The sequence below is a fragment of the Dysidea avara genome, chromosome 13 (assembly GCF_963678975.1).
Source record: "Dysidea avara chromosome 13, odDysAvar1.4, whole genome shotgun sequence".
Lineage (NCBI taxonomy): Eukaryota > Metazoa > Porifera > Demospongiae > Dictyoceratida > Dysideidae > Dysidea > Dysidea avara.
In genome coordinates this window covers 18,381,855-18,401,347 of record NC_089284.1, presented here as the reverse complement: position 1 = coordinate 18,401,347, position 19,493 = coordinate 18,381,855, and the positions used below count along the sequence as shown (strand labels likewise).

Here is a 19,493-nt window from a genome sequence, read left to right as displayed (position 1 = left end):
TTGTTGTAGCTCAGGGACTGTTCTATTAGAATATCATAAATGCATTAAAGTGACTGTTGTATTAGAGTATCTCGAGTCAGACAAGGGAGCTACACTGTGACCAATAAGGACTTGTTTTCTGTTTAGCAAATAGCTAGATTGTGAAGAAGTGTGGTCTCCGTACTCTATTGCGATTAGTCAATGTAGTCGCAAACCTATCGCAAATTAGTGTGGCGGAGCCAGCTCTTTTTGCATGGCGCATATCCCAATAGTGAAGTTGTAGATATCTAGCTAGTGTACCTCTTATAGTAGCACCAGGACTGAAGCACTTCAAAAATCCAGCTCTGAAATAATTCTGTGGCATCTAAATATGCTACTGAAAGAAAATGTTGATATGGAAAATTAACTAACACTTTGATATGGTTTCATTGGATGAAGAAGACAATCAGCCTGATTGAAGATAAAAGAAAAGACAAGGCGCAGAGGGTCTGCACTTGTCAGAACCCCAAAAGGCACATCCCACTGGTGAGTTTGTTATTGTGGCGCAAAATGGTGACCGTGCATTGTTTCATTAGGCCTCTAGCCTTGCGACTGTGATCAGGCAGTCAGGCAGTGAGTCTAAAATTCGAGTTTTGGTGATTTTTAAAAATTCTATATCCGGCCACCTGTTAGCATTTTGTTATATTTTATGCTGTATTATATATCATATGAACTAGTACTATTCCATAAAAATGATTTTCATCACGTATGATGTTTCTAGGGTGCTTTTCAAAGGCGAAATTTTCAGCCTGATCCCTACTTAAGCGGTACTACTGCACCATTTGATATTGTACAAAATTATTTGCAGTATATATACTACCATAAAATGGAGTATACAACTGCAGCTACATTTTATAATAAATAGTTTTGCTCAACTAATTCTTAACAGTGACCACACTCCTTAGCAATTTATCTTGTTATGATTCTCTTAGTGCTACTTAGCTAGCATACAGCAAGATCAAGATTCCTTATTATAATAACATCACCCTAATAGAACAGTCATACTCTAGTTACAGTTATCATAAGGTATGGCAGTACTGTATACTAGGGATCATGGAGTTTTGGACTTTCTTCTCTTCAAAATCACCCAAGATATAACCTCACTTTTCCAGCTTGGTGGTATTGGTTAAGCATAGCCAACCCAAAAATGTCGTCAGAGCAACCCCAAATCTTTACAACAAGTTTCTAAGTAAAATGAATAGTTGATGCAACTACATTACATATAATGCACATATCATGGACTTACCTTTGTCCTCCTTTGTGTCCTAGTTCTTTTCAGTGATAAGCAAGGCATTGATTTGAGTCAGTAGCATGATATGTCTTCTGTGGTGCTAGTTATTACGCTTATTATCCATATTTTCTGTAGTGATTGTAGAAACAGTTCTTGTACTGTTCTACATTTGTATCGCTGTATAACAGGAGGAAAATAACTAAAGACAAAGCATAATGGCCAATTGATTGTTTGAACGTGGGTTCAGATACAAAATTCATTATATTTTTATGACATGCCCTGGTGTCTTTCTTGATACGGTATGCACTGGTTCATTACATTGTAAAACAGTAAACAAACAAGTAGAAGGAAAAAAATCAAATTTAAAGTTGGATTAGGTATCAAAGAATAAAAAGGTAGTGAAACAAGAGAGGTTATACCTATACCTGTAGATATACTAGTGGACGTCAATTCCCATAGTTTATAGACTGAAGTAGGGATTAAATGTTCATTAGCAGGTATTGGCAAGAGTATATAATGTGGCCTCCCACATTATCTACTAATGTGGCCTCCCACATTATCTACTCTTAATATTGGCAACTCCTCTTATTTCACTACTTATTTTCTATTCCCTTGTTTTACTACCTTTTATTCTTTGATCCCTAATCCACCTTAAAGTTTTTAATTTTCCTTCTACTTGTCTGTTTCTACAAATAACCAAACTAGTGTGTACTTAAAACATCAATTAGTTAAAATGAAACAGGATCTATATGGAATAAGTTGTGAAACATGAGACATGATGGTATGCCATAATGTGGATAGCAAGACATGTGATCATATTTTCATAAATCACAATCTTACTGCATGCACTCTAAATATTCTATGCCAATAATTTTCTATAAAACTTTGCCTCATAATTTTCTACCCTTATGTGTAACTATACGCAAACCACTGAGCTAGTTCTGTGTGTATGTTGTGGTTACATGAGTAACTATTCCTTGGTATGCTAAGTGGCCTGACATTTTGTGTAGTTCACCATGATGCTTGTTTGATATTTTAGGTTCAGTATCGAACAAAGTGTGATAACTTAAGGCAATGGGTGGAGGACCAGATCGAACGGTTTGAAGGTCTGCGAAAATCCTCAAATGATATAGCAATCTTGAAGGTACACCTGTAATAAATTAGCTCAAATTGTTCAGTGTGTTATTTATGAGGTACAAAACAGTCATTATTTTATTTCATAGGCACAATTGGAAGAACTAGAGAAGTTTCCTTTACAAGAGAAGAAGCAAATAAGACAAAACTTGAAAACAGATAAGGTAATAACTTATTTCATTACATAAGTGATTAAATGACTATGTATCTTATTAGCCTGAAAACCTATCAAAGGATATTTTGGATGAAATAGATGAGGTGAGATTTGTTATAACAAGTCATATTGATGTTCCCATTATGTATTCAAAGCTCTAGCTAGTGTGGGCTACATCAGTAGTTTCATCATGGGGATAATCCCTATATCATGGGAATATTCCCTATATCTTAACACCACTAATACAACCAATAATCTGCTTTAGTTACTCTGATAGAGTAACTGTCTGTTAAACTATAAAATTTTAAGTCACTTTCTTTGTATGATCAACTTATGTTTATGATAGCTTATATACACATACCTACCTAATTTATATCTACCTAATTTTATTGTATTCTGTGTCAGTTTGGTGTTTAGTCCTTTAGCAACTTCTAGTTTGTACATAATGGTGCATGTAAATAACAAGAGATCAAAGGAAAACTGTACTTAATTAGGACCTCTTTATAGTATAGGACCTCTTTATAGTATAGGACCTCTTTATAGTATAGGACCTCTTTATAGTATAGGACCTCTTTATAGTATAGGACCTCTTTATAGTATAGGACCTCTTTATAGTATAGGACCTCTTTATAGTATAGGACCTCTTTATAGTATAGGACCTCTTTATAGTATAGGACCTCTTTATAGTGGAACTTTATATTAGGACCAGCAGGACTAGCTGTTTGAGACATTCTACTGTTATAAAAGAGAAGTGTTGGTCAGTGGGATTTCCATAGTGTCCTTTATTAAGATCATTTTCCATATTTACACACAGTGATAATAACTTATATCAGTGTTGCTATTAAATAAGTAAATTCTTGCAGCGTTGGAAAGAAATGGAACGACAGAAAATTTTCATTGAACAGCTCATCAAAAAACAAATTATCAAGTATGTAAGCTTGTTTTCAGAACCCACATTTATCCTTCTTACCTTGTAGGCTACAGGAAACAGAGAATACTGTAATGGAGATGTGTAAGGATTATGATCCCAGCAAATTTACAGCTCTTGCTGATCAATATAGAGAAGTACAGTGTTATTAGTATAACTAGCATCCATTAGTTTGGTCTACTTATTTAATGTATACATGTAGCTATGCAAATTCCCATGCAAATATCAGGGATTGTTTTTATTGTTCACAATTATAGTTTGCTAGTTGTGTCGGTGATGAAGAATTTGATGTGATAAATGTCAACTATCAGAAACTTCAGTCAGCAGTTGAGGTGTGTCATTGCTCAGCTACTAGTACACAATGATGTTACTCCTTTAGGAGGTCAACGTGGTGATTCCTAGCATTAAAAAACAAGTTGAAGAGTTAGGAAGGGAACACAACACTATCAAACAAAAGTGTGTGGTAGCACTAAATGTGAAATTATCGAATACCAAGCTGCTGGGGCATTGCATTGTGTTTGTGCTTGGTTGTTCTCTTTTTTATCTATATTATGACATTGATAGGTGGCTGTGTTAAGGAAGCATTTTAGTATTGCATTACACATTTTAACTTGAGACCATTTAGAGGTTCTACACAATCTCTATATTATAATATACATGTCAGGGCTGGCTCTGGCCAAATTGGGTTGAATGGGCCATCCATGGTGGGTGGTAGATAGTGTGCAAAGTACACTCAGCATGCTCCTGCTAGGGGGGTACGGTCTGGGGGCATGCTCCCCCAGGAAAATTTTTAAAACTATCACCTGGGAAATGCCATCCAGAAGCATATTTAGCCTAATTTTAGTTGGACAGTTATCCTTAGATATACAGTCAATAACTACACTGAATTCGTTTATTAACAGCTGCATGTGAAAGCATTCAATCTAAGCTTATTGGCCAGTTGCTAGATGAATAATGACCACAGTACTGTTACTTTATCAGTGGTACAGCCTCAATTGTACCACACAGACAATAGGCACCCACAAATATTTTCTCCTGCCAAAACTTTTCTGTAATATTCCGTGTTAGAGAGACTGGTAGACTAAGTCCTCTTACCAGGGCCGCCCAGAGAAATTAAGAGGCCCAGGGCAGAGTTAAAGTGGGGCCCCAGGGGCAAGGAGGTTTCCATTCTGAATCACAACTTCACCCAAGCTGTGAATTGAAGACGGTCATTACATGCTGACAATGACAACAGCTACCCCTCACCAACCATATCTCCTTATTTATAAGCTTGCTACACTGCTCCTCTGAAGAATACTGTGACTGCTCTATTAGAGTATTTAGATCTGACTGCTCTAGCTATTAGAGTATATCAATCTTTTAAACGGGTATTCAAGGGGGCCTCCTGGGGCCCCTTTCAGGCTGGGGCCCGGGGCAAAATGTCCCAGTTGCCCTCCTCTGTTCGCGGCCCTGCCTCTTACCTATTTCATGCGTATAGACTAGTGTTTTATATTGCTATAGTTTACAAGAAGTCTTTGAGTGAAAGTTTTACTAAAAAGAAGCAGCAGACTTGCACGCATAATTGTATGGCTTCTCGTACTGGCTACTATATATGATATTCATATGGTTACTAGCCAAGTTGACTGTAGTTGTGAAAATGTTGGGTGGGCCATGGCCTACTCGACCCCCTCCAGAGCCGGCCTTGCATGTGCATTGTGCACAGGTGATACTGTCATTTATTCAGAACAAATCACACATCTACACATATGGTGTATGCTCTACAGGATCAAGTCCTCCACAGAACAACACAGGATAGTGACAGACTCTACTGGTATACTTGGTCGTTGTGTTACTGAACTGATGTGGTGTGTGAGACAACAAGATATTGAGTGTAGCAGAGTGTATAGTCATGACCTAAACCCTGATAAGCTCAGTAGACGTGTGGAGGTATAAGATATAGTAGTGACTAGTTATTTAAACTTTATCATGTTACAGGAGTTCCAATTTGAGATGACTCAACATGATGTTCCATTACTGGTCGGAGAAGCTAAACAGTGTGTTAGTCAGAAGTATCCATTTGCTAACATCATTGAGGTGATGGACATGTTATAACTGATTGTGGGTTAGATCACTAACAGGTAGTCATTGGAGTTTTGGAGAACAGTTGGATGGTCACTGTACAGTGTTGTAATGCACTAAAGTGTCACGTGGAACAATACACTCTGTACTGTCAGGTGAGTGGAATACTCTAATAGAACACAGCAAGCTAACAAGACACCCAGTAGTGTGTCATGTGACCAAGAAATCTGATGTGCCTCACCAGTATAGCTGATTTTGCATAGATGTAACTTTGTGGTATTAGATCATTTTTGCAGTGAAGCTGGCGACTATTTAGGCCACTGACAACATTTAGCAATTCACTCCAGCCATACTCAAGCTACATATATGTGACCATCAACGTTCCAATGATTGTCTCCAGTTTTAAAAGACTTAGAGTTTTCTTCTACTAGCTTTTGCACACTTTACAAAATTGCTATATATTACACTAATTTGGCATACCTATCATACAGTAGGGATCACAAAGGTTTGGGCATGACCCATGAAAAAACATCACCCAAAAACCAGCCTCACTTTTCCCTGACGACAGTATTGGTTAGGTAAAACTAACAGTGTTGGGTAAGTTACTTTGTAAAAGTAACTAGTTACATATCAAGACTCACGGTAGTGAGTCGCGCGGCCAAGAAACTACAAAGCGCACGCCCAATTAAAAGACGCGCGGCCACTACTGTGAGTTATTTACGTGTAGGGCCGGTTTCGCAATATTAGTCCTAAATTACGCAACATCTCTCAATAGATTTGTATTGCGTCAATAGATTTGTATTACGCAACATCTCTCAACATCTCTCAATAGATCTCTACCTTATGTTACAACTACTGTCACGTTATACCAGTCAACCAGTCAACATAGCCGTGTTTGTATAGTCCATCTAGCACTGACATTATCCAATCCTGGTTTGCCTATACGCGTATTTTCTTCAATCAACCTCTAATCCCTACAATAACTTTTAAAGACACAACGTGGACACAAACTCTAATGCCTGATAAACAAGTTGTGACAGCGTGCTGAACCGTAAGTTCCCTAGGGATGGCGTTTTAAACAGAAATCTTTTAAATTCCATGTAGTACCACACCCCATGCGAGCATTTATAAATCGCCAGTTGTCTTAGAACAAAATCACTAGCGAAGGTGCTTTAAGCATACTCTTCAATTCTCTATTTACATGTAATTTTTAATAGATTAACCACAAAGGCCGATAAGGTGAATACAAAAGGTAACAAGCCTTTAGGGGTTACCACCTCTATGTAGTGTGTACCATGTAGCTTGTGTTGTGGCTTTCATTAAGTATTATGCACACACAAATGGTGCAACAAAATTTTGTAATGGATTGCTCGAATGTGGTTGGTGGTGTTGTGGCTCGAATGTGGTTCATGGTTTGCCAGTGACCATGTATGAGTTGGGGTTGGTCCACACAACTTACACAATATTCAAATTTCATGATGGCCATGATAATTTCTTGCCATATGGTAACATACAACAATGTGTAACAACGTTAATTAACATCACATCAAGACTTGACTAGAAATAGTTCCAACAATAGTGATGATTTCTTGTATGTCAGCATGACGATACTGAGACCTGTAAAAGAATAAGCAGGCACTGAAGTTAACCTTAAATTAAACACTCATGCAACTGACCTGGAACATCGGTCGCAACACCAAAAACACTTGTTTCGATATCTGATGACACAATCCAGCAGGCACTGAATTAAAAGAGAATGTACAAAAAATCAATATGCCGGGCTGTGTCAATAATAGCATGGATAATCAAAATGAACAAAAATTATATCCCAAGCTAAGTGAATGAATAACATAACTGTTGGGTAAGCATGTTAAACCAGAACAGTAGGACATTAGTTAAACCAGAACATTAGGACATTAGTTAAACCAGAACATTAGGACATTAGTCAAACAAAAGTACGCTATCACAACTTGGTCATAATACAATGTTTGTACCACTGGACTTCACACTGGTTGCCCAAAAATTGTGCCATTCTGGGACAACAGCATAATATTATGAAACAAATAGTTACTACAACACAGAAGGCTTACTGTTGCACTGTCTACACTGATATACCATAATTTAAAAACATAACAGGTGGGCATTAAATACAATACACTTAATATCTGGGTACTAGGAAAAAATCACTAACATCACAACATGTAAACTGACCTGGAAATTAACACCCTTGATGCCACTACAGTCTACACTGGATACTTGTTTGAACCCATCAACACTATGCCTGATACATCTGAGTAGACTGACCTGCAAATTCACATCACTAGTATACAGTGATAATTGATAACTGCAAAAACAACAATTCCAATAATACAATTCTTCTGTACGTCAACTGACCTGAAATTCATGACACTCAATACCGAGACCTGTAAAAGAATAAGCAGGCACTGAAGTCAACCTTAAATTAAACACACATGCAAACTGACCTGGAACATCGGTCGCAACACCAAAGACATCTGTTTCGATATCTGACGAAACAATCCAGCTAGCAGGCACTGAATTAAAAAGAGAATGTGCAAAAAATCAATATGCCAGGCTGTACCAATAAAGGATGAATAATCAAAATGAACTAAAAATATATATCCCATATGCAGGTTAAGTGAGTAACATAACTGTTGGGTAAGCATGTAAACCAGAACATTTGGTCATTAGTCAAACAAAAGTACGCTATCACAAACTGGTCACTGATAATTGATAACTACAAAAAGAACAATTGCAATAATATAATTCCTCTGAATGTCAACTGACCTGAAATTCATGACACCTGTATCTTTGTTCCTGCATGGTCTCAACTTACATATGTACCATGATCACATTCAACTGCTAGTGGATAAACCAGTATGACCAGATGGCCTGCAAAACCCAACTAGCAGGTGTTAAATACAATACACATACCTAAAGCCTGGATTATGAAAAATATTATGTAAGCATTATTCCACACTGATATAGTAATAGATTATAGGATGTTGTGGAACTTGCCTAAACGTGTAAACTTGAACATGAGGACAACTGCATAATCTGGACACTTGGAATTGTCCAATACCTGATGAACCGCAAGTAGGTACTAATGACATTCACTTCAACATTTTATCCCAGCTGGGTGAATCTCTTGTAACTGAGTAAAAAGGTGTTTATTTTCCACCTGCAACCAAAGTTCTACATTTCTGTGGTTGGGTGTACATAAACTAACCTGGAAAATCAGTATGCCATAGGGGTATGGAAATGGTTCCTTTCCTTCTGTTGTGACATTACTTACAGCTGACTGGTAAATGATCATCGATGTCCCCATGGATCCCAACAGTGAGTATACCAATAACTTCACAAGTTGGAATGAATTTCCTTTCAACATCTGGTGGACAGGTCCAAAAACCCTATCGCACAAACACGGTGAATCAGTGTGTGGCGATGTGCCACGTTGCACAAACTTCACTCCTCGTTTCGTTAGCATTCAAGACCGGCATATATCATAGAGTCCCTCAGTATTCTTGCCAGACTCTTACTTTTTCAAGCATTGCTCAAGCGATGTAGTTTCTCACGAGGGGCTCGAATTTCTCAGTAAAGTCGAGCCGATTAAAGTACGCCTCACCATCCAGTTACATTCTTAAACCATTCAATTTAAAACTACGTATCATGAGTGTCCGCTTAAGGTAATTAAGGACTTTCCATGAGATTTCCCCTAAATAGATCACTTGTTAGTTGTCAATCTGGTGGATTCTGGTGGTATACATGGTTCAACAATGCGGTAAGTGTAGTATAAGCTGTCAATGAATAATTGTTTGTGCACTGCTAAACTAAGTTATTTTTGTGTGATAAGCATGCTTGAGGAAGGGTCTGGGGGACGAAACTAATGTTTTGACAGTAGTTGATGGACAGCAGTTGATGATGGCCAGGCAAAGAACTGTGAGAAGAACTACTATGATAGTATGATAGTAGGGAAAAATTCCCACCCCTATAGCTCTGCCTAGGGGCATTAACTAGCATTATCTACAGCTACTGTATTATGTTGCTGATATGTACATTCAGGCCAAGAATAAAGGTGAAAGTGGTAGTAAGGCTCAATCCTATTATTCTGCTGAACAGGCAAGGGAGTCTGGGACTCTGGGGACATGTTCCCTCAGGAAAGTACAAGTACTACAACTTTTTTGTTTTAATTGCTTCATCAAGTATAAAAATTTCAGTCAAAAGGTGATGATCGAGCTCTGGTCTTATGCACTGGTTGGAGTGGTTGTATCGATACTGCACTGTGACATCCTTGAGGGGTTAGTGCTGGCATTGTCCATGGCAATACTATTCCATCTCCCCGAGTCTTGATGATTGAGTCCTCCATTCCTTTCTCTGCTGCTCCAATCCTGAAGTTGTGACCACAGTCAAAAGGTGACGATCGAGGCTCTGGTCTTGCATCTATGCTGTACTGCAACACCCTTGAGGGGTTAGTACCGGCATTGTCCATCGCAATACTGTTCCATCTCCCATATACAAGTCTTGATGGTTGAGTCCTCTATTCCTTTCTCTGCTGCTCTAATCCTGAAGTTGTGACCAAACTATTAAAAAATGGTTATAACATGATAAATGATTATGATGATAACAATTACAAATGTATTTATAGCTGTGTAGCAACTGTGAACTAATTAGGCACTTGCAAGTTTAATTAGGTGTCTGAAACATTTAACATGCACAGATATGAGATATATTCATGACGTGCAGGCAGTAAAGATAAATTTACTCTAATAGAACATCATACTACACCGTAAATTCATACTTCCGAATTTACAGTGTTATGAAACAATCATTATTATGTATGGATTTTACTGACTCTCCTAGAAAATATTGTGCATTAATGTTAATTGCTCATTTCCAAAAAATTAGCTTTTAAACCAAATGTAGAGTCTGAGTCTATCACTGACAAAAATGAGTGATATCCACCCCAAAAATACCTTCGCTGTAAAAAAGGCGTGCCCAAGAAACTACAAGTACCTGGAACCCAATGTAAAAAAGAAAAAGAAAAATCAGTTTAGCTGAAGTGAAAAGTAACCGGTAACTTAAAGAGCTGATATCTGAAGCGGCCAAGAATACAATTACTAAAGTTTAATCCATGCAAGAACACCTTGGCTATAAAACAGGTATATACATGAAAGTAACTGGCAACTGAAATGGCTGATATCTGAAGCGGCCAAGAATGAATGGTCATATACAACTAATCCAAAAATTTAACACTGAACCTTTATAATTCAGCTGTGTTCTATATTCACTCTTGCTGCATCGTAAAGTAATTTCTTTTAACTCTAATTGGCTGGTAATTTGGCTGCCTTTTTTTGCTCTATTATACTGACTATTAAAAAAGGCGGCCAAATTACCAGCCAATTAGAGTTAAAAGAAATTACTTTACGATGCAGCAAGAGCGAATATAGAACACAGCTGAATTATAAAGGTTCAGTGTTAAATTTTTGGATTAGTTGTATATGACCATTCATTCTTGGCCGCTTCAGATATCAGCCATTTCAGTTGCCAGTTACTTTCATGTATGCACCTGTTTTATAGAGCGAAGGTGTTTTTGGGGTGGATTACATATTACTTGCAACTGAACTATTTAGTTACAGTTACATATTACCCATAAAATAAAGTAACTGTAATAATATTACATATTATATTACTTTGTGTCCACAGCCTTAAGCTGTCACGTGTGAAACTACCACCTTATCACGTGACATGATTGCGTTGTTGGACAATATGCAAATCTTGGTTATAAGTAAGAAGCTGGTGAATAAGCTTCATTCAGTAGGCTTCATTACTTCATTGTGGCTAGGCGTTACTCAGAGGATAACTAACGAGATTAGTAACTTCGTTACTTGTAGTAATAATAATTTATTACGTAATATTAGACTCGTTACAGTAATTATATTACTTAGGTAACACATTACATTTGTAAGTAAAGTTACTTGCATTATATTACCCGTTTTTATAGCGTATTTCGTTATATTACTTTGTTACCACAAAAGTAATAATATTACATAACGCGTTACTCCCAACACTGAAAACTAAACCCATACAAGTCTTCGGATTGACCCAAATCACTTCCAACTAGTTGCTATGAATTTTAAAAAAACTTATTAAATAGAATTTTCTGCTGACTGACTGATGCCTTCAGACAAGCGTAACTTGATAACTACTACTTGATTTTTCACTGTTCGACATCACTTCAGCTGGACACATGCATTTTGGCATACTGCAGTATGTACAATACATTCTTTATGGACTTACCAGTGTCGTCCTTTGTGTCTCATTCATCTTTGCTGACAGCGAAAGGTGTTGATATGGCGGTAGCGCATGATGGCTTCCCTTTGTAATGGAAATCATCCGTATTCTTCATTAGTGGCTACTTTGATTGCAGAGGTGTTTTTCCAAAAATGCTGTGTAACGGGTTGTACATAGCTGACAATGAAGCGTAATGGGTACTTCACTTTTCAGATAATATAATTGATAGCTGGAGTGCACGGCACCATTTCTTTCTTTTGATGCATTGTGCATCGGTTCACCAGTCATAATAATTTTATTTTACAAAAAAAGTTAACAAACAAATATGGAATTTTCAACTAGAGTAGAGACCATAGCACATAGATAAAAGGTACTGAAACAAGCTGGAGTAGTGCATGATATTAAATCACAGTAAAACAATAAGAAGTGTTTCTGAGGTTAAATCTGGGTAAATTTGGACCAAAAATTGCTTGACTAGTTACGCTAGCGATAATAACAAAGCAAAAGGACTGAAGTATGATGTGATAGACCAGCTTCCTACAGGACAAGACACTTATGGCATACATGTAGCATAATGATTACTACATTATAGTCAATCAATGTATTTCCATTATGGTATCTTGAACACAGTAGGGATATATATACAACACTTCTTATTGTTTTACTGTGATTTAATATCATGCACTACTCCAGCTTGTTACAGTACTTTTTATTGATGTACTATGGTCCCTACTCTAGTCCAAATTTTTGCGTATTTGTTTGTTGTACAATAAAATTAGTATGACTGGTTAACCCACACATACCACATCAAAAGAAAAAAATGGTGCCACACATACCCAGCTATATCAATTATTGTCTGAAAAGTGAAGTATCCATTACGCTTCGTTGTCAGCTATGTTTTACCCGTTACACAGCATTACAAATCAAGAACTGTTCGAAAAGCACATCTGCAATCAAAGTAGCCACTATGAAAAATATGGATGATTTCCGTTACGAAGGGAAGCCATCACATGCTACCACCAAATTGACACCTTTTGCTGTCAGCAAAGATGAATGGAACACAAAGGAGGACACTGGTAAGTCCATGAAGAATGCATTGTACGTACTGCAGTATGCCAAAAGGCATGCATGTGTCCAACTGAAGTGACGTCAAACAGTGAAAACATCAAGCCCATAACCTTAGCCATTATTGAGTTGTGCTTGTCTGAAGGCATCAGTCAATCAGTTACTCAGTCAATCAGTCACTAGAAAATTCTGTTTAATAATGTTTAAAAATTTTTCATAGCAACTTGTTGAAAGCATTTCGGGTCTTGTTTTACCTAACTAATACTGTCTCATTGTCGTCAGGGAAAAGTGGGGCTGATTTTTGGATGATTTTTTCATGGGCCACGCCCAAACCTTTGTGGTCCCTACTATACAGTGTTATCATATCCTATGATTTTGTGAGATATGGTGATTTGTAATGAGAGCCTGCTCTGAAAATTTTTGGATTTCTGTTCACAATTTGTACAAATATCACAGTGTTACACAAATGTGGGTAACCACAATTGATTGTTTGATGGTATGTGTATGAGGACAATGCCTTAAAACCTGAACACATGTGCAATGGTACATATGATGTGACCGATAAATTTGATACTTAAAGATTTTAGACTAAAAGATAAGCCCACTATTTTGACCAAATTCATCATATGATTATCATATAAATTACTGTTTGCAATAGTGTGAAAAGTATGAGTCAGATTTGACTACAATCAACAATGAAGTTAACAAGCAATTGAATGACTCAGTAGTGGAAAGGGTGGAAACCCTTGAGGTACTTCATTATGGTGACTATAACAATGTGATAATCGTCATTGCTGTCTTGGTAGATGTGTAACGACAAAGTAGAACAGTATTTTGTAAAGATAGAGAAACTACAGCAAAAATCTCAGAATATTTTCCCATATGAATTGAGGACCGGTCCACTTCCTAAGGGAAAAACTACTGTCACTGCTGTTTGTGATTGTCCCCAGGTGTGTGTAGTATAGTGTGTATCACTGTCCTCAGGTGTATGTAGTATAGTGTGTATCACTGTCCCCAGGTGTGTGTAGTATAGTGTGTATCACTGTCCCCAGGTGCATGTAGTATAGTGTGTGTCACTGTCCCCAGGTGCGTGTAGTATAGTGTGTATCACTGTTCCCAGGTTCCCAGGTGCATGTAGTATAGTGTGTATCACTGTCCCCAGGTGTGTGTAGTATAGTGTGTATCACTGTCCCCAGGTGTGTGTAGTATAGTGTGTATCACTGTCCCCAGGTGTGTAGTATAGTGTGTATCACTGTCCCCAGGTATATAGTATAGTGTGTATCACTGTCCCCAGGTTGTAGTATAGTGTGTATCAGTGTTTCCAGGTGTGTGTAGTATAGTGTGTGTCACTGTCCCCAGGTGTGTGTAGTATAGTGTGTATCACTGTCCCCAGGTGTGTGTAGTATAGTGTGTATCACTGTCTCCAGGTGTGTGTAGTATAGTGTGTGTCACTCTCCCAACATGCATGCATGTATGTATGTGCGTGTGTGTATGTATGTAGGTATGTATGTATGTGTACGTACGTACATGTGTTCATACGTACGTATGTATGTATATGACTTGTAGAGATAAGATGGTACTGGTATGTGCACATATTATTTTTAAGGTGGCTGGCTGAGCGACAACTAACTGTCTTTGCAAATACAAGTTTACATGTGCTACATTACGTATATTTAAATTGCTTTGATGCACACAGAAATAAATAAAACCTATGCACCATCAGATTCACCTGTTCATAAAGCTTTATTTCATGTTTCTAGAGCAAAAGATATGTGAATTATGGACACTTATTTACGATATGGTAGACATAAAGTTTACTGTCATCATTTCTTTATTGGAATGGCTTTTTTCTTTGTCCAGCTGTCTAGCACTATGACTATTCATTATAGAAGGCTAAAACTTTGGCTGACTACTCCTTTGTTACTATAGATACTATAAGAAGCAATTCGAGGAATGTGCAAAAACAACCGGTTTTCACTTAGCCAGTCAAAACAAGGTCACCTCTATCATATCAACACACAACATGCTTTCATCACTATAGTTACAACTAGAGGCTGGTAAGGAGTATCCATTATTAGATGATATTACTAAAAAGAAGAAATGGAAGGTGTGTGTTGTACAACCTACTAATATAAAATGTACATAGGACTATATGTTGTAGTAAAGGGGTTACCATAGCAGCTAAGTGACTGTTCTATTAAAGTAGTTAATAGTTAATATTACCTGATTCCTTTATTAGAGTTTCTCTAAACTGATGCTTTTATCATGTGATAAATTAAAATAAAAGGTTCATCCTGTTTCATGATGAATCCCTACTTGAAGTGTTCCAAGCACACTGTATAAAACTGAAAGCCATTAAGAGTTTCCTGAAACCCCTGGGTATATCCTGGTACATAAATTAATATTTTTATTCAGGTAAACACTCCTCAGGATGGTGATCATCTGGTATGTTCTACACTACTCCACATCACTCCTCCATCATTAGAACTAACACAACGACTGGATGGGTATGTGATGTTGTTATTGTAAGTTAAGTTATATAACACTTTCAGAGTTAAGTTACAATGTGAACGACTACATGCTAAGATAGTTGTGAAGTTAGAAGCAGCAAAAGTTGATAAGGTGTGTGCTTGTGTAACAGACTGTAAAGAGTGACTCTCATACGTTGTGTATACATACCACATTGTACAGCTCTTTGCTAGCCTAACAGAACTGATATCATGGCTACAATCATTAGCTAGTCAGTTAGACCAACAGTCACCAGTTGGTGATACCCTAAAGGATGTACAGGCTCAGTATGATCGGCTGATGGTGAGAATTACTTGTAGATCTCTAATTATAGTTTACTTTGCTGTCCATCATATTAGGAATGTGATGGAAGAATAGGTGGTAGAGAGAGTGAAATATCTTCTCTGCTTTCTGTACAAGTAGAAGGACAGTACAGTGCAGAATTGGAGCAAAAGAAGAATGAGCTCACAAGTTTATGGGAAGAATTCAAGTCAAAGGTTTGATGAGTGTGTAGTGATTATCACGTCAACTGCTGTCTGTGTAGAAGTCACAATGGAGTGTTGCTCTGGAGAATGCTCTAAGATCCTTCACCAGTACTGCAGCTGCTGAGGTTTCTGTTAGGAAACAAGAATTGTGGGTGTTGAGAAAGGGGAAACCTCCAAGGAACCAACAAGTGCTCAAGCACATTGAAGAGGTTACTTACATAAGTTCAGATAACTGACTTGCAGGCTATTACTGTTCACAGTTATTCATTGAGGAGGACATCAATAGATGTACTAGTGATGTTGATCAGATGGTAGAGGAGTACAAACAGTATCAACAGTCCTCACAAGGGAAGAAGGATCATGAGGAGCTGAAGAGAAGAGTTGATGTGGTCAATGATCACTGGAAGTGGCTGATAAGAGTTAAAGAGAAGTATCAGCGACGACAGCAAGCAATTAACACTCAACTCGAAAAGTTTGATGAAAGTAAGAATTAACACAGTGTTATTATTGTATGTGCAATTAAATATAGATACAGTATACTTCCAATGGGATTGGAAACAGACTCATGCACAAACTTATCCATGTATATATCACATTACATCATAGCTAAGCAGCACCATTAGTTTTATTACATAAGCTAAGTTTTCTTGGATGGCTTGCTAAGGAGCCATTTATAGTAGCTACATTTCAGGTGATACACGCATTGATGCAAGCTCTGTCAGGACATGAATCCATCACTTTTGCAATTGAATTCATTACCTTGGCAACTGAATGCAGGCGCTATTGCATTAGAATTAGTCGTGTTTGCAGCAAATTTTCTGATTATTTGTTCTATAGGCCAAGATAGAAGTGAATTTGTTTCAGTAAGTTATTGTTGGCATACATCCATGTCTGTATGAAGTTGTTTCTAAAGGAATAACTAGATATCTAGCATTTCCAGAGGTGTAATATTCAGGTACACACATAATATCCATCAATAGTGAACTACGGTGGTAGGAATCCTTATCAAATATGCTGTAATGCTGTAGACAAATTAAATCCTGATTACATCTAAGTACTACCAGTTCTTGTTAGTCAACAATATTTCAGCTGCTTTGCATAGTGTTCTTGGTGCCCACTGATTAGTTGTGATGAAAATTCCTGCAAACATGACGAATTATGCAATAGCGTCTAGTTCTATTGCAAGTGCATCAAATTCAATTGCCAAGGTGATGAATTCAATTGCAAAAGCTTCTACTGCAAAAGTGATGAATTTAATTACAAACAAAACAAACTTTCGAATGATCACTGACTGCTCTGTTAGGGCACACTAACTGTTCTATTAGAGAATCTCAAGTGATATATCCAACAGTGGTGTGCTCAACTACAACTGGAGCATTTCTGGACTGTGAAAATATGCCCAATGGTGACCACCATAATATCAGTATGCCTTCTTTGGCTCTTTGCTTCCAGCTATCAGTACACTTGCTTTAATAGAAAACCACTCATATCTCCAGTGACTTGACAATTTGCATGATATTGATTCCACCTTTAACTTCTCATTTCCAACAGAACTGATTTCAGAACAATCCAACCCTCACATAGAGTTACTGCTGATGTGCCCTCAAAAATTACAAAGTGCAAACTGTAAATTTCTTAAAATGTGTTTAAACAATAGTTTGAATACATTAGTTAGTGCAAATACCCAGGTATGTCACAAGGTCAATTTTGGAAATTATTGGACAGCCTAAAAATTGCCAATTTTGGCTACTTCTTACAAACAAAAGTTACCACTTTTGGCAACTTTATAAAGCAGTGTAATGCAAAGCTATAGGACTGCTAAGAATTTGCCAGTTTTGGCAAGTTTTGGTAACTAAGTTTCTATCTAACTTTGGCAACTTTTGGAAACCATCAAAAAGTTGCCAAGCCTGAAACTGCTGATGGTTTCCAAATTTGGCAGTTTAAGATGGTGCTCAAAACTACCAATTCTGGCAATAAATGTACTCTTTTTTATGAAGACCAATGAATAAATCAATTGTGGGATCTAGTTTGCAAAAATGGCAAAATTTGATGCCCACTATTGGACTGATCATGCATACTAAAATTACCACTTCTGGCAATTTCTTGCAAATAAAAGTTTCCACATTTGGCAACTTTTAAAAGTTGCAAAACTATTGTATTGCTTACAAATTGCTAGTTTCAGCAATTTTCTGAGGTTTCCACTTTAGGCTACTTTTGGAAGAGCCAAAAGTTGCCCCAAAACTGAAAGCTATAGTCCAAATTTGGTAGCTTGAACATGCACAAACTGTGCTTGTACCTATCCATTCTGCATTCCGGCAATACAACTCAATTTTAACTAAGAAAATTGAGAACTTGGACTTAATTGGCAACTGGATTAGCAGATTTTGTGATCTAGTTCACCAAAAAGACGGTGAAAGGTTTGACTCAATATTAAGTTAGCAGCTTTGTGAACTTTAACACTGTAATGCTCACTTTCATGCTTAATACCAGTAAACTGTAAGTGTCAAAGTTTCCAAAACTGGCAACTTTTAGACTGTTGTTATAATTGCCAAAAACAGCAGCTACTGCACACGCTTTTATAAAATTGCCATTTTTGGCAATTCTAAGAATTTGTCACACAAACTTACCAATTGTGGATAACCGAATCCCACAATCAAACTCTCTATCATCTTTTATAAAAGAAAGTACATTTATTGCAAAGTTTGGATACTTTTGAGCATCATTTGTGGTTACTCAAAGAAACACAAAAGTTGCCAATATTGGCAATTTTGGGTTGCCTGAAGTTGCCAATATAGTCAACTTTGGGCTGCCTGAAGTTGCCAATATTGGCAACTTTGGGTGGCCTGAAGGTGCCAATATTGGCAACTTTGGGTTGCTGAAAGTTGCCAATTTTGGCAACTTTTAGGTTGTCCAATTGTTGCCATAAACAGCTTGTAACATACCTCCAGATACCAACAAAACACTGTACACTCTTGCAGGGTTACAAAATTACAGAACTGTTAGAACTTTTGTTTGGTTGCAATAAGCTTACCACAGAAGTGGGTGTCATTAGTTGTTTTAAAGCACTCGTGGACCCCAATACACAAAGGTAATCACAGTATCAAGTAACAGTAATTAGCCAGATTTTTGCTATACTTACCTAAACTTCTTCTACAACTTATTGAAAAGTAGCTACTAACAAATTCATACTGCACACTCAAGACATGGATGGTATTTTACATCTGTTATGTCGTATTGCAGAGCTTATGATAATGGTCAGACAACAGACAAATGCCTACCCATTTTCTGACCATAAATGGATTTTCCAGGACATATGTCCTTTTCAAAGTGTAAGGGGAAGCCTACTGCCTGAGCTGTGCATGACTGTTTATTCTATTATTTATTTATTATTGTTTTTCAGTAAAACTTATACTGAAAGTCATTGGCAAGTGCTGCCAGTGACTCACTATATAAATAGAATTAAGTAATTAGTCTCACAATAGTACTTCATATATTGATGATTGAACAATGGCAGCAAGGACAAAGGTAATGGAAACTATGAATAATATATAGTATCATTAAATTGCCATATGAAATGATCCCACATGAAGTAGTAGAGTTATT

The 19,493-nt window shown here is 37.2% G+C and overlaps 2 protein-coding genes and 1 long non-coding RNA gene across 3 annotated transcripts in view; 1 reads left to right on the top strand and 2 right to left on the bottom strand.

Annotated features, from left to right (window-relative positions):
- The window catches only part of LOC136242465 (microtubule-actin cross-linking factor 1-like), a 109,755-nt gene that overhangs the window by 6,163 nt on the left and 84,099 nt on the right, over positions 1–19,493 (top strand). The window contains exons 2-20 of the mRNA XM_066033890.1: positions 2,289–2,393; positions 2,473–2,547; positions 2,600–2,641; positions 3,401–3,465; positions 3,515–3,602; positions 3,723–3,797; positions 3,845–3,921; positions 5,229–5,391; positions 5,440–5,538; positions 5,583–5,678; positions 13,556–13,648; positions 13,704–13,847; positions 14,939–15,004; positions 15,313–15,404; positions 15,450–15,519; positions 15,589–15,708; positions 15,765–15,902; positions 15,950–16,099; positions 16,151–16,373. Of these exons, the coding sequence (XP_065889962.1) occupies positions 2,289–2,393; positions 2,473–2,547; positions 2,600–2,641; positions 3,401–3,465; positions 3,515–3,602; positions 3,723–3,797; positions 3,845–3,921; positions 5,229–5,391; positions 5,440–5,538; positions 5,583–5,678; positions 13,556–13,648; positions 13,704–13,847; positions 14,939–15,004; positions 15,313–15,404; positions 15,450–15,519; positions 15,589–15,708; positions 15,765–15,902; positions 15,950–16,099; positions 16,151–16,373 (1,981 nt within the window). The remainder of the gene's footprint in view (positions 1–2,288; positions 2,394–2,472; positions 2,548–2,599; positions 2,642–3,400; positions 3,466–3,514; positions 3,603–3,722; positions 3,798–3,844; positions 3,922–5,228; positions 5,392–5,439; positions 5,539–5,582; positions 5,679–13,555; positions 13,649–13,703; positions 13,848–14,938; positions 15,005–15,312; positions 15,405–15,449; positions 15,520–15,588; positions 15,709–15,764; positions 15,903–15,949; positions 16,100–16,150; positions 16,374–19,493) is intronic.
- Positions 7,011–8,065, bottom strand: LOC136243338 (uncharacterized). Its single transcript, XM_066034860.1, has 5 exons — positions 8,007–8,065; positions 7,918–7,946; positions 7,735–7,867; positions 7,200–7,264; positions 7,011–7,140 (listed from the first exon to the last, which is right to left on the bottom strand). The coding sequence occupies exons 1-5, from the start codon at positions 8,034–8,036 to the stop codon at positions 7,065–7,067; spliced, it is 333 nt and encodes a 110-aa protein (XP_065890932.1). The 5' UTR covers positions 8,037–8,065; the 3' UTR covers positions 7,011–7,064.
- Positions 8,074–9,198, bottom strand: LOC136243339 (uncharacterized). The gene is made up of 5 exons (XR_010694854.1): positions 9,006–9,198; positions 8,771–8,951; positions 8,560–8,722; positions 8,329–8,433; positions 8,074–8,278 (listed from the first exon to the last, which is right to left on the bottom strand). It is a non-coding gene; the product is annotated as an uncharacterized lncRNA (long non-coding RNA).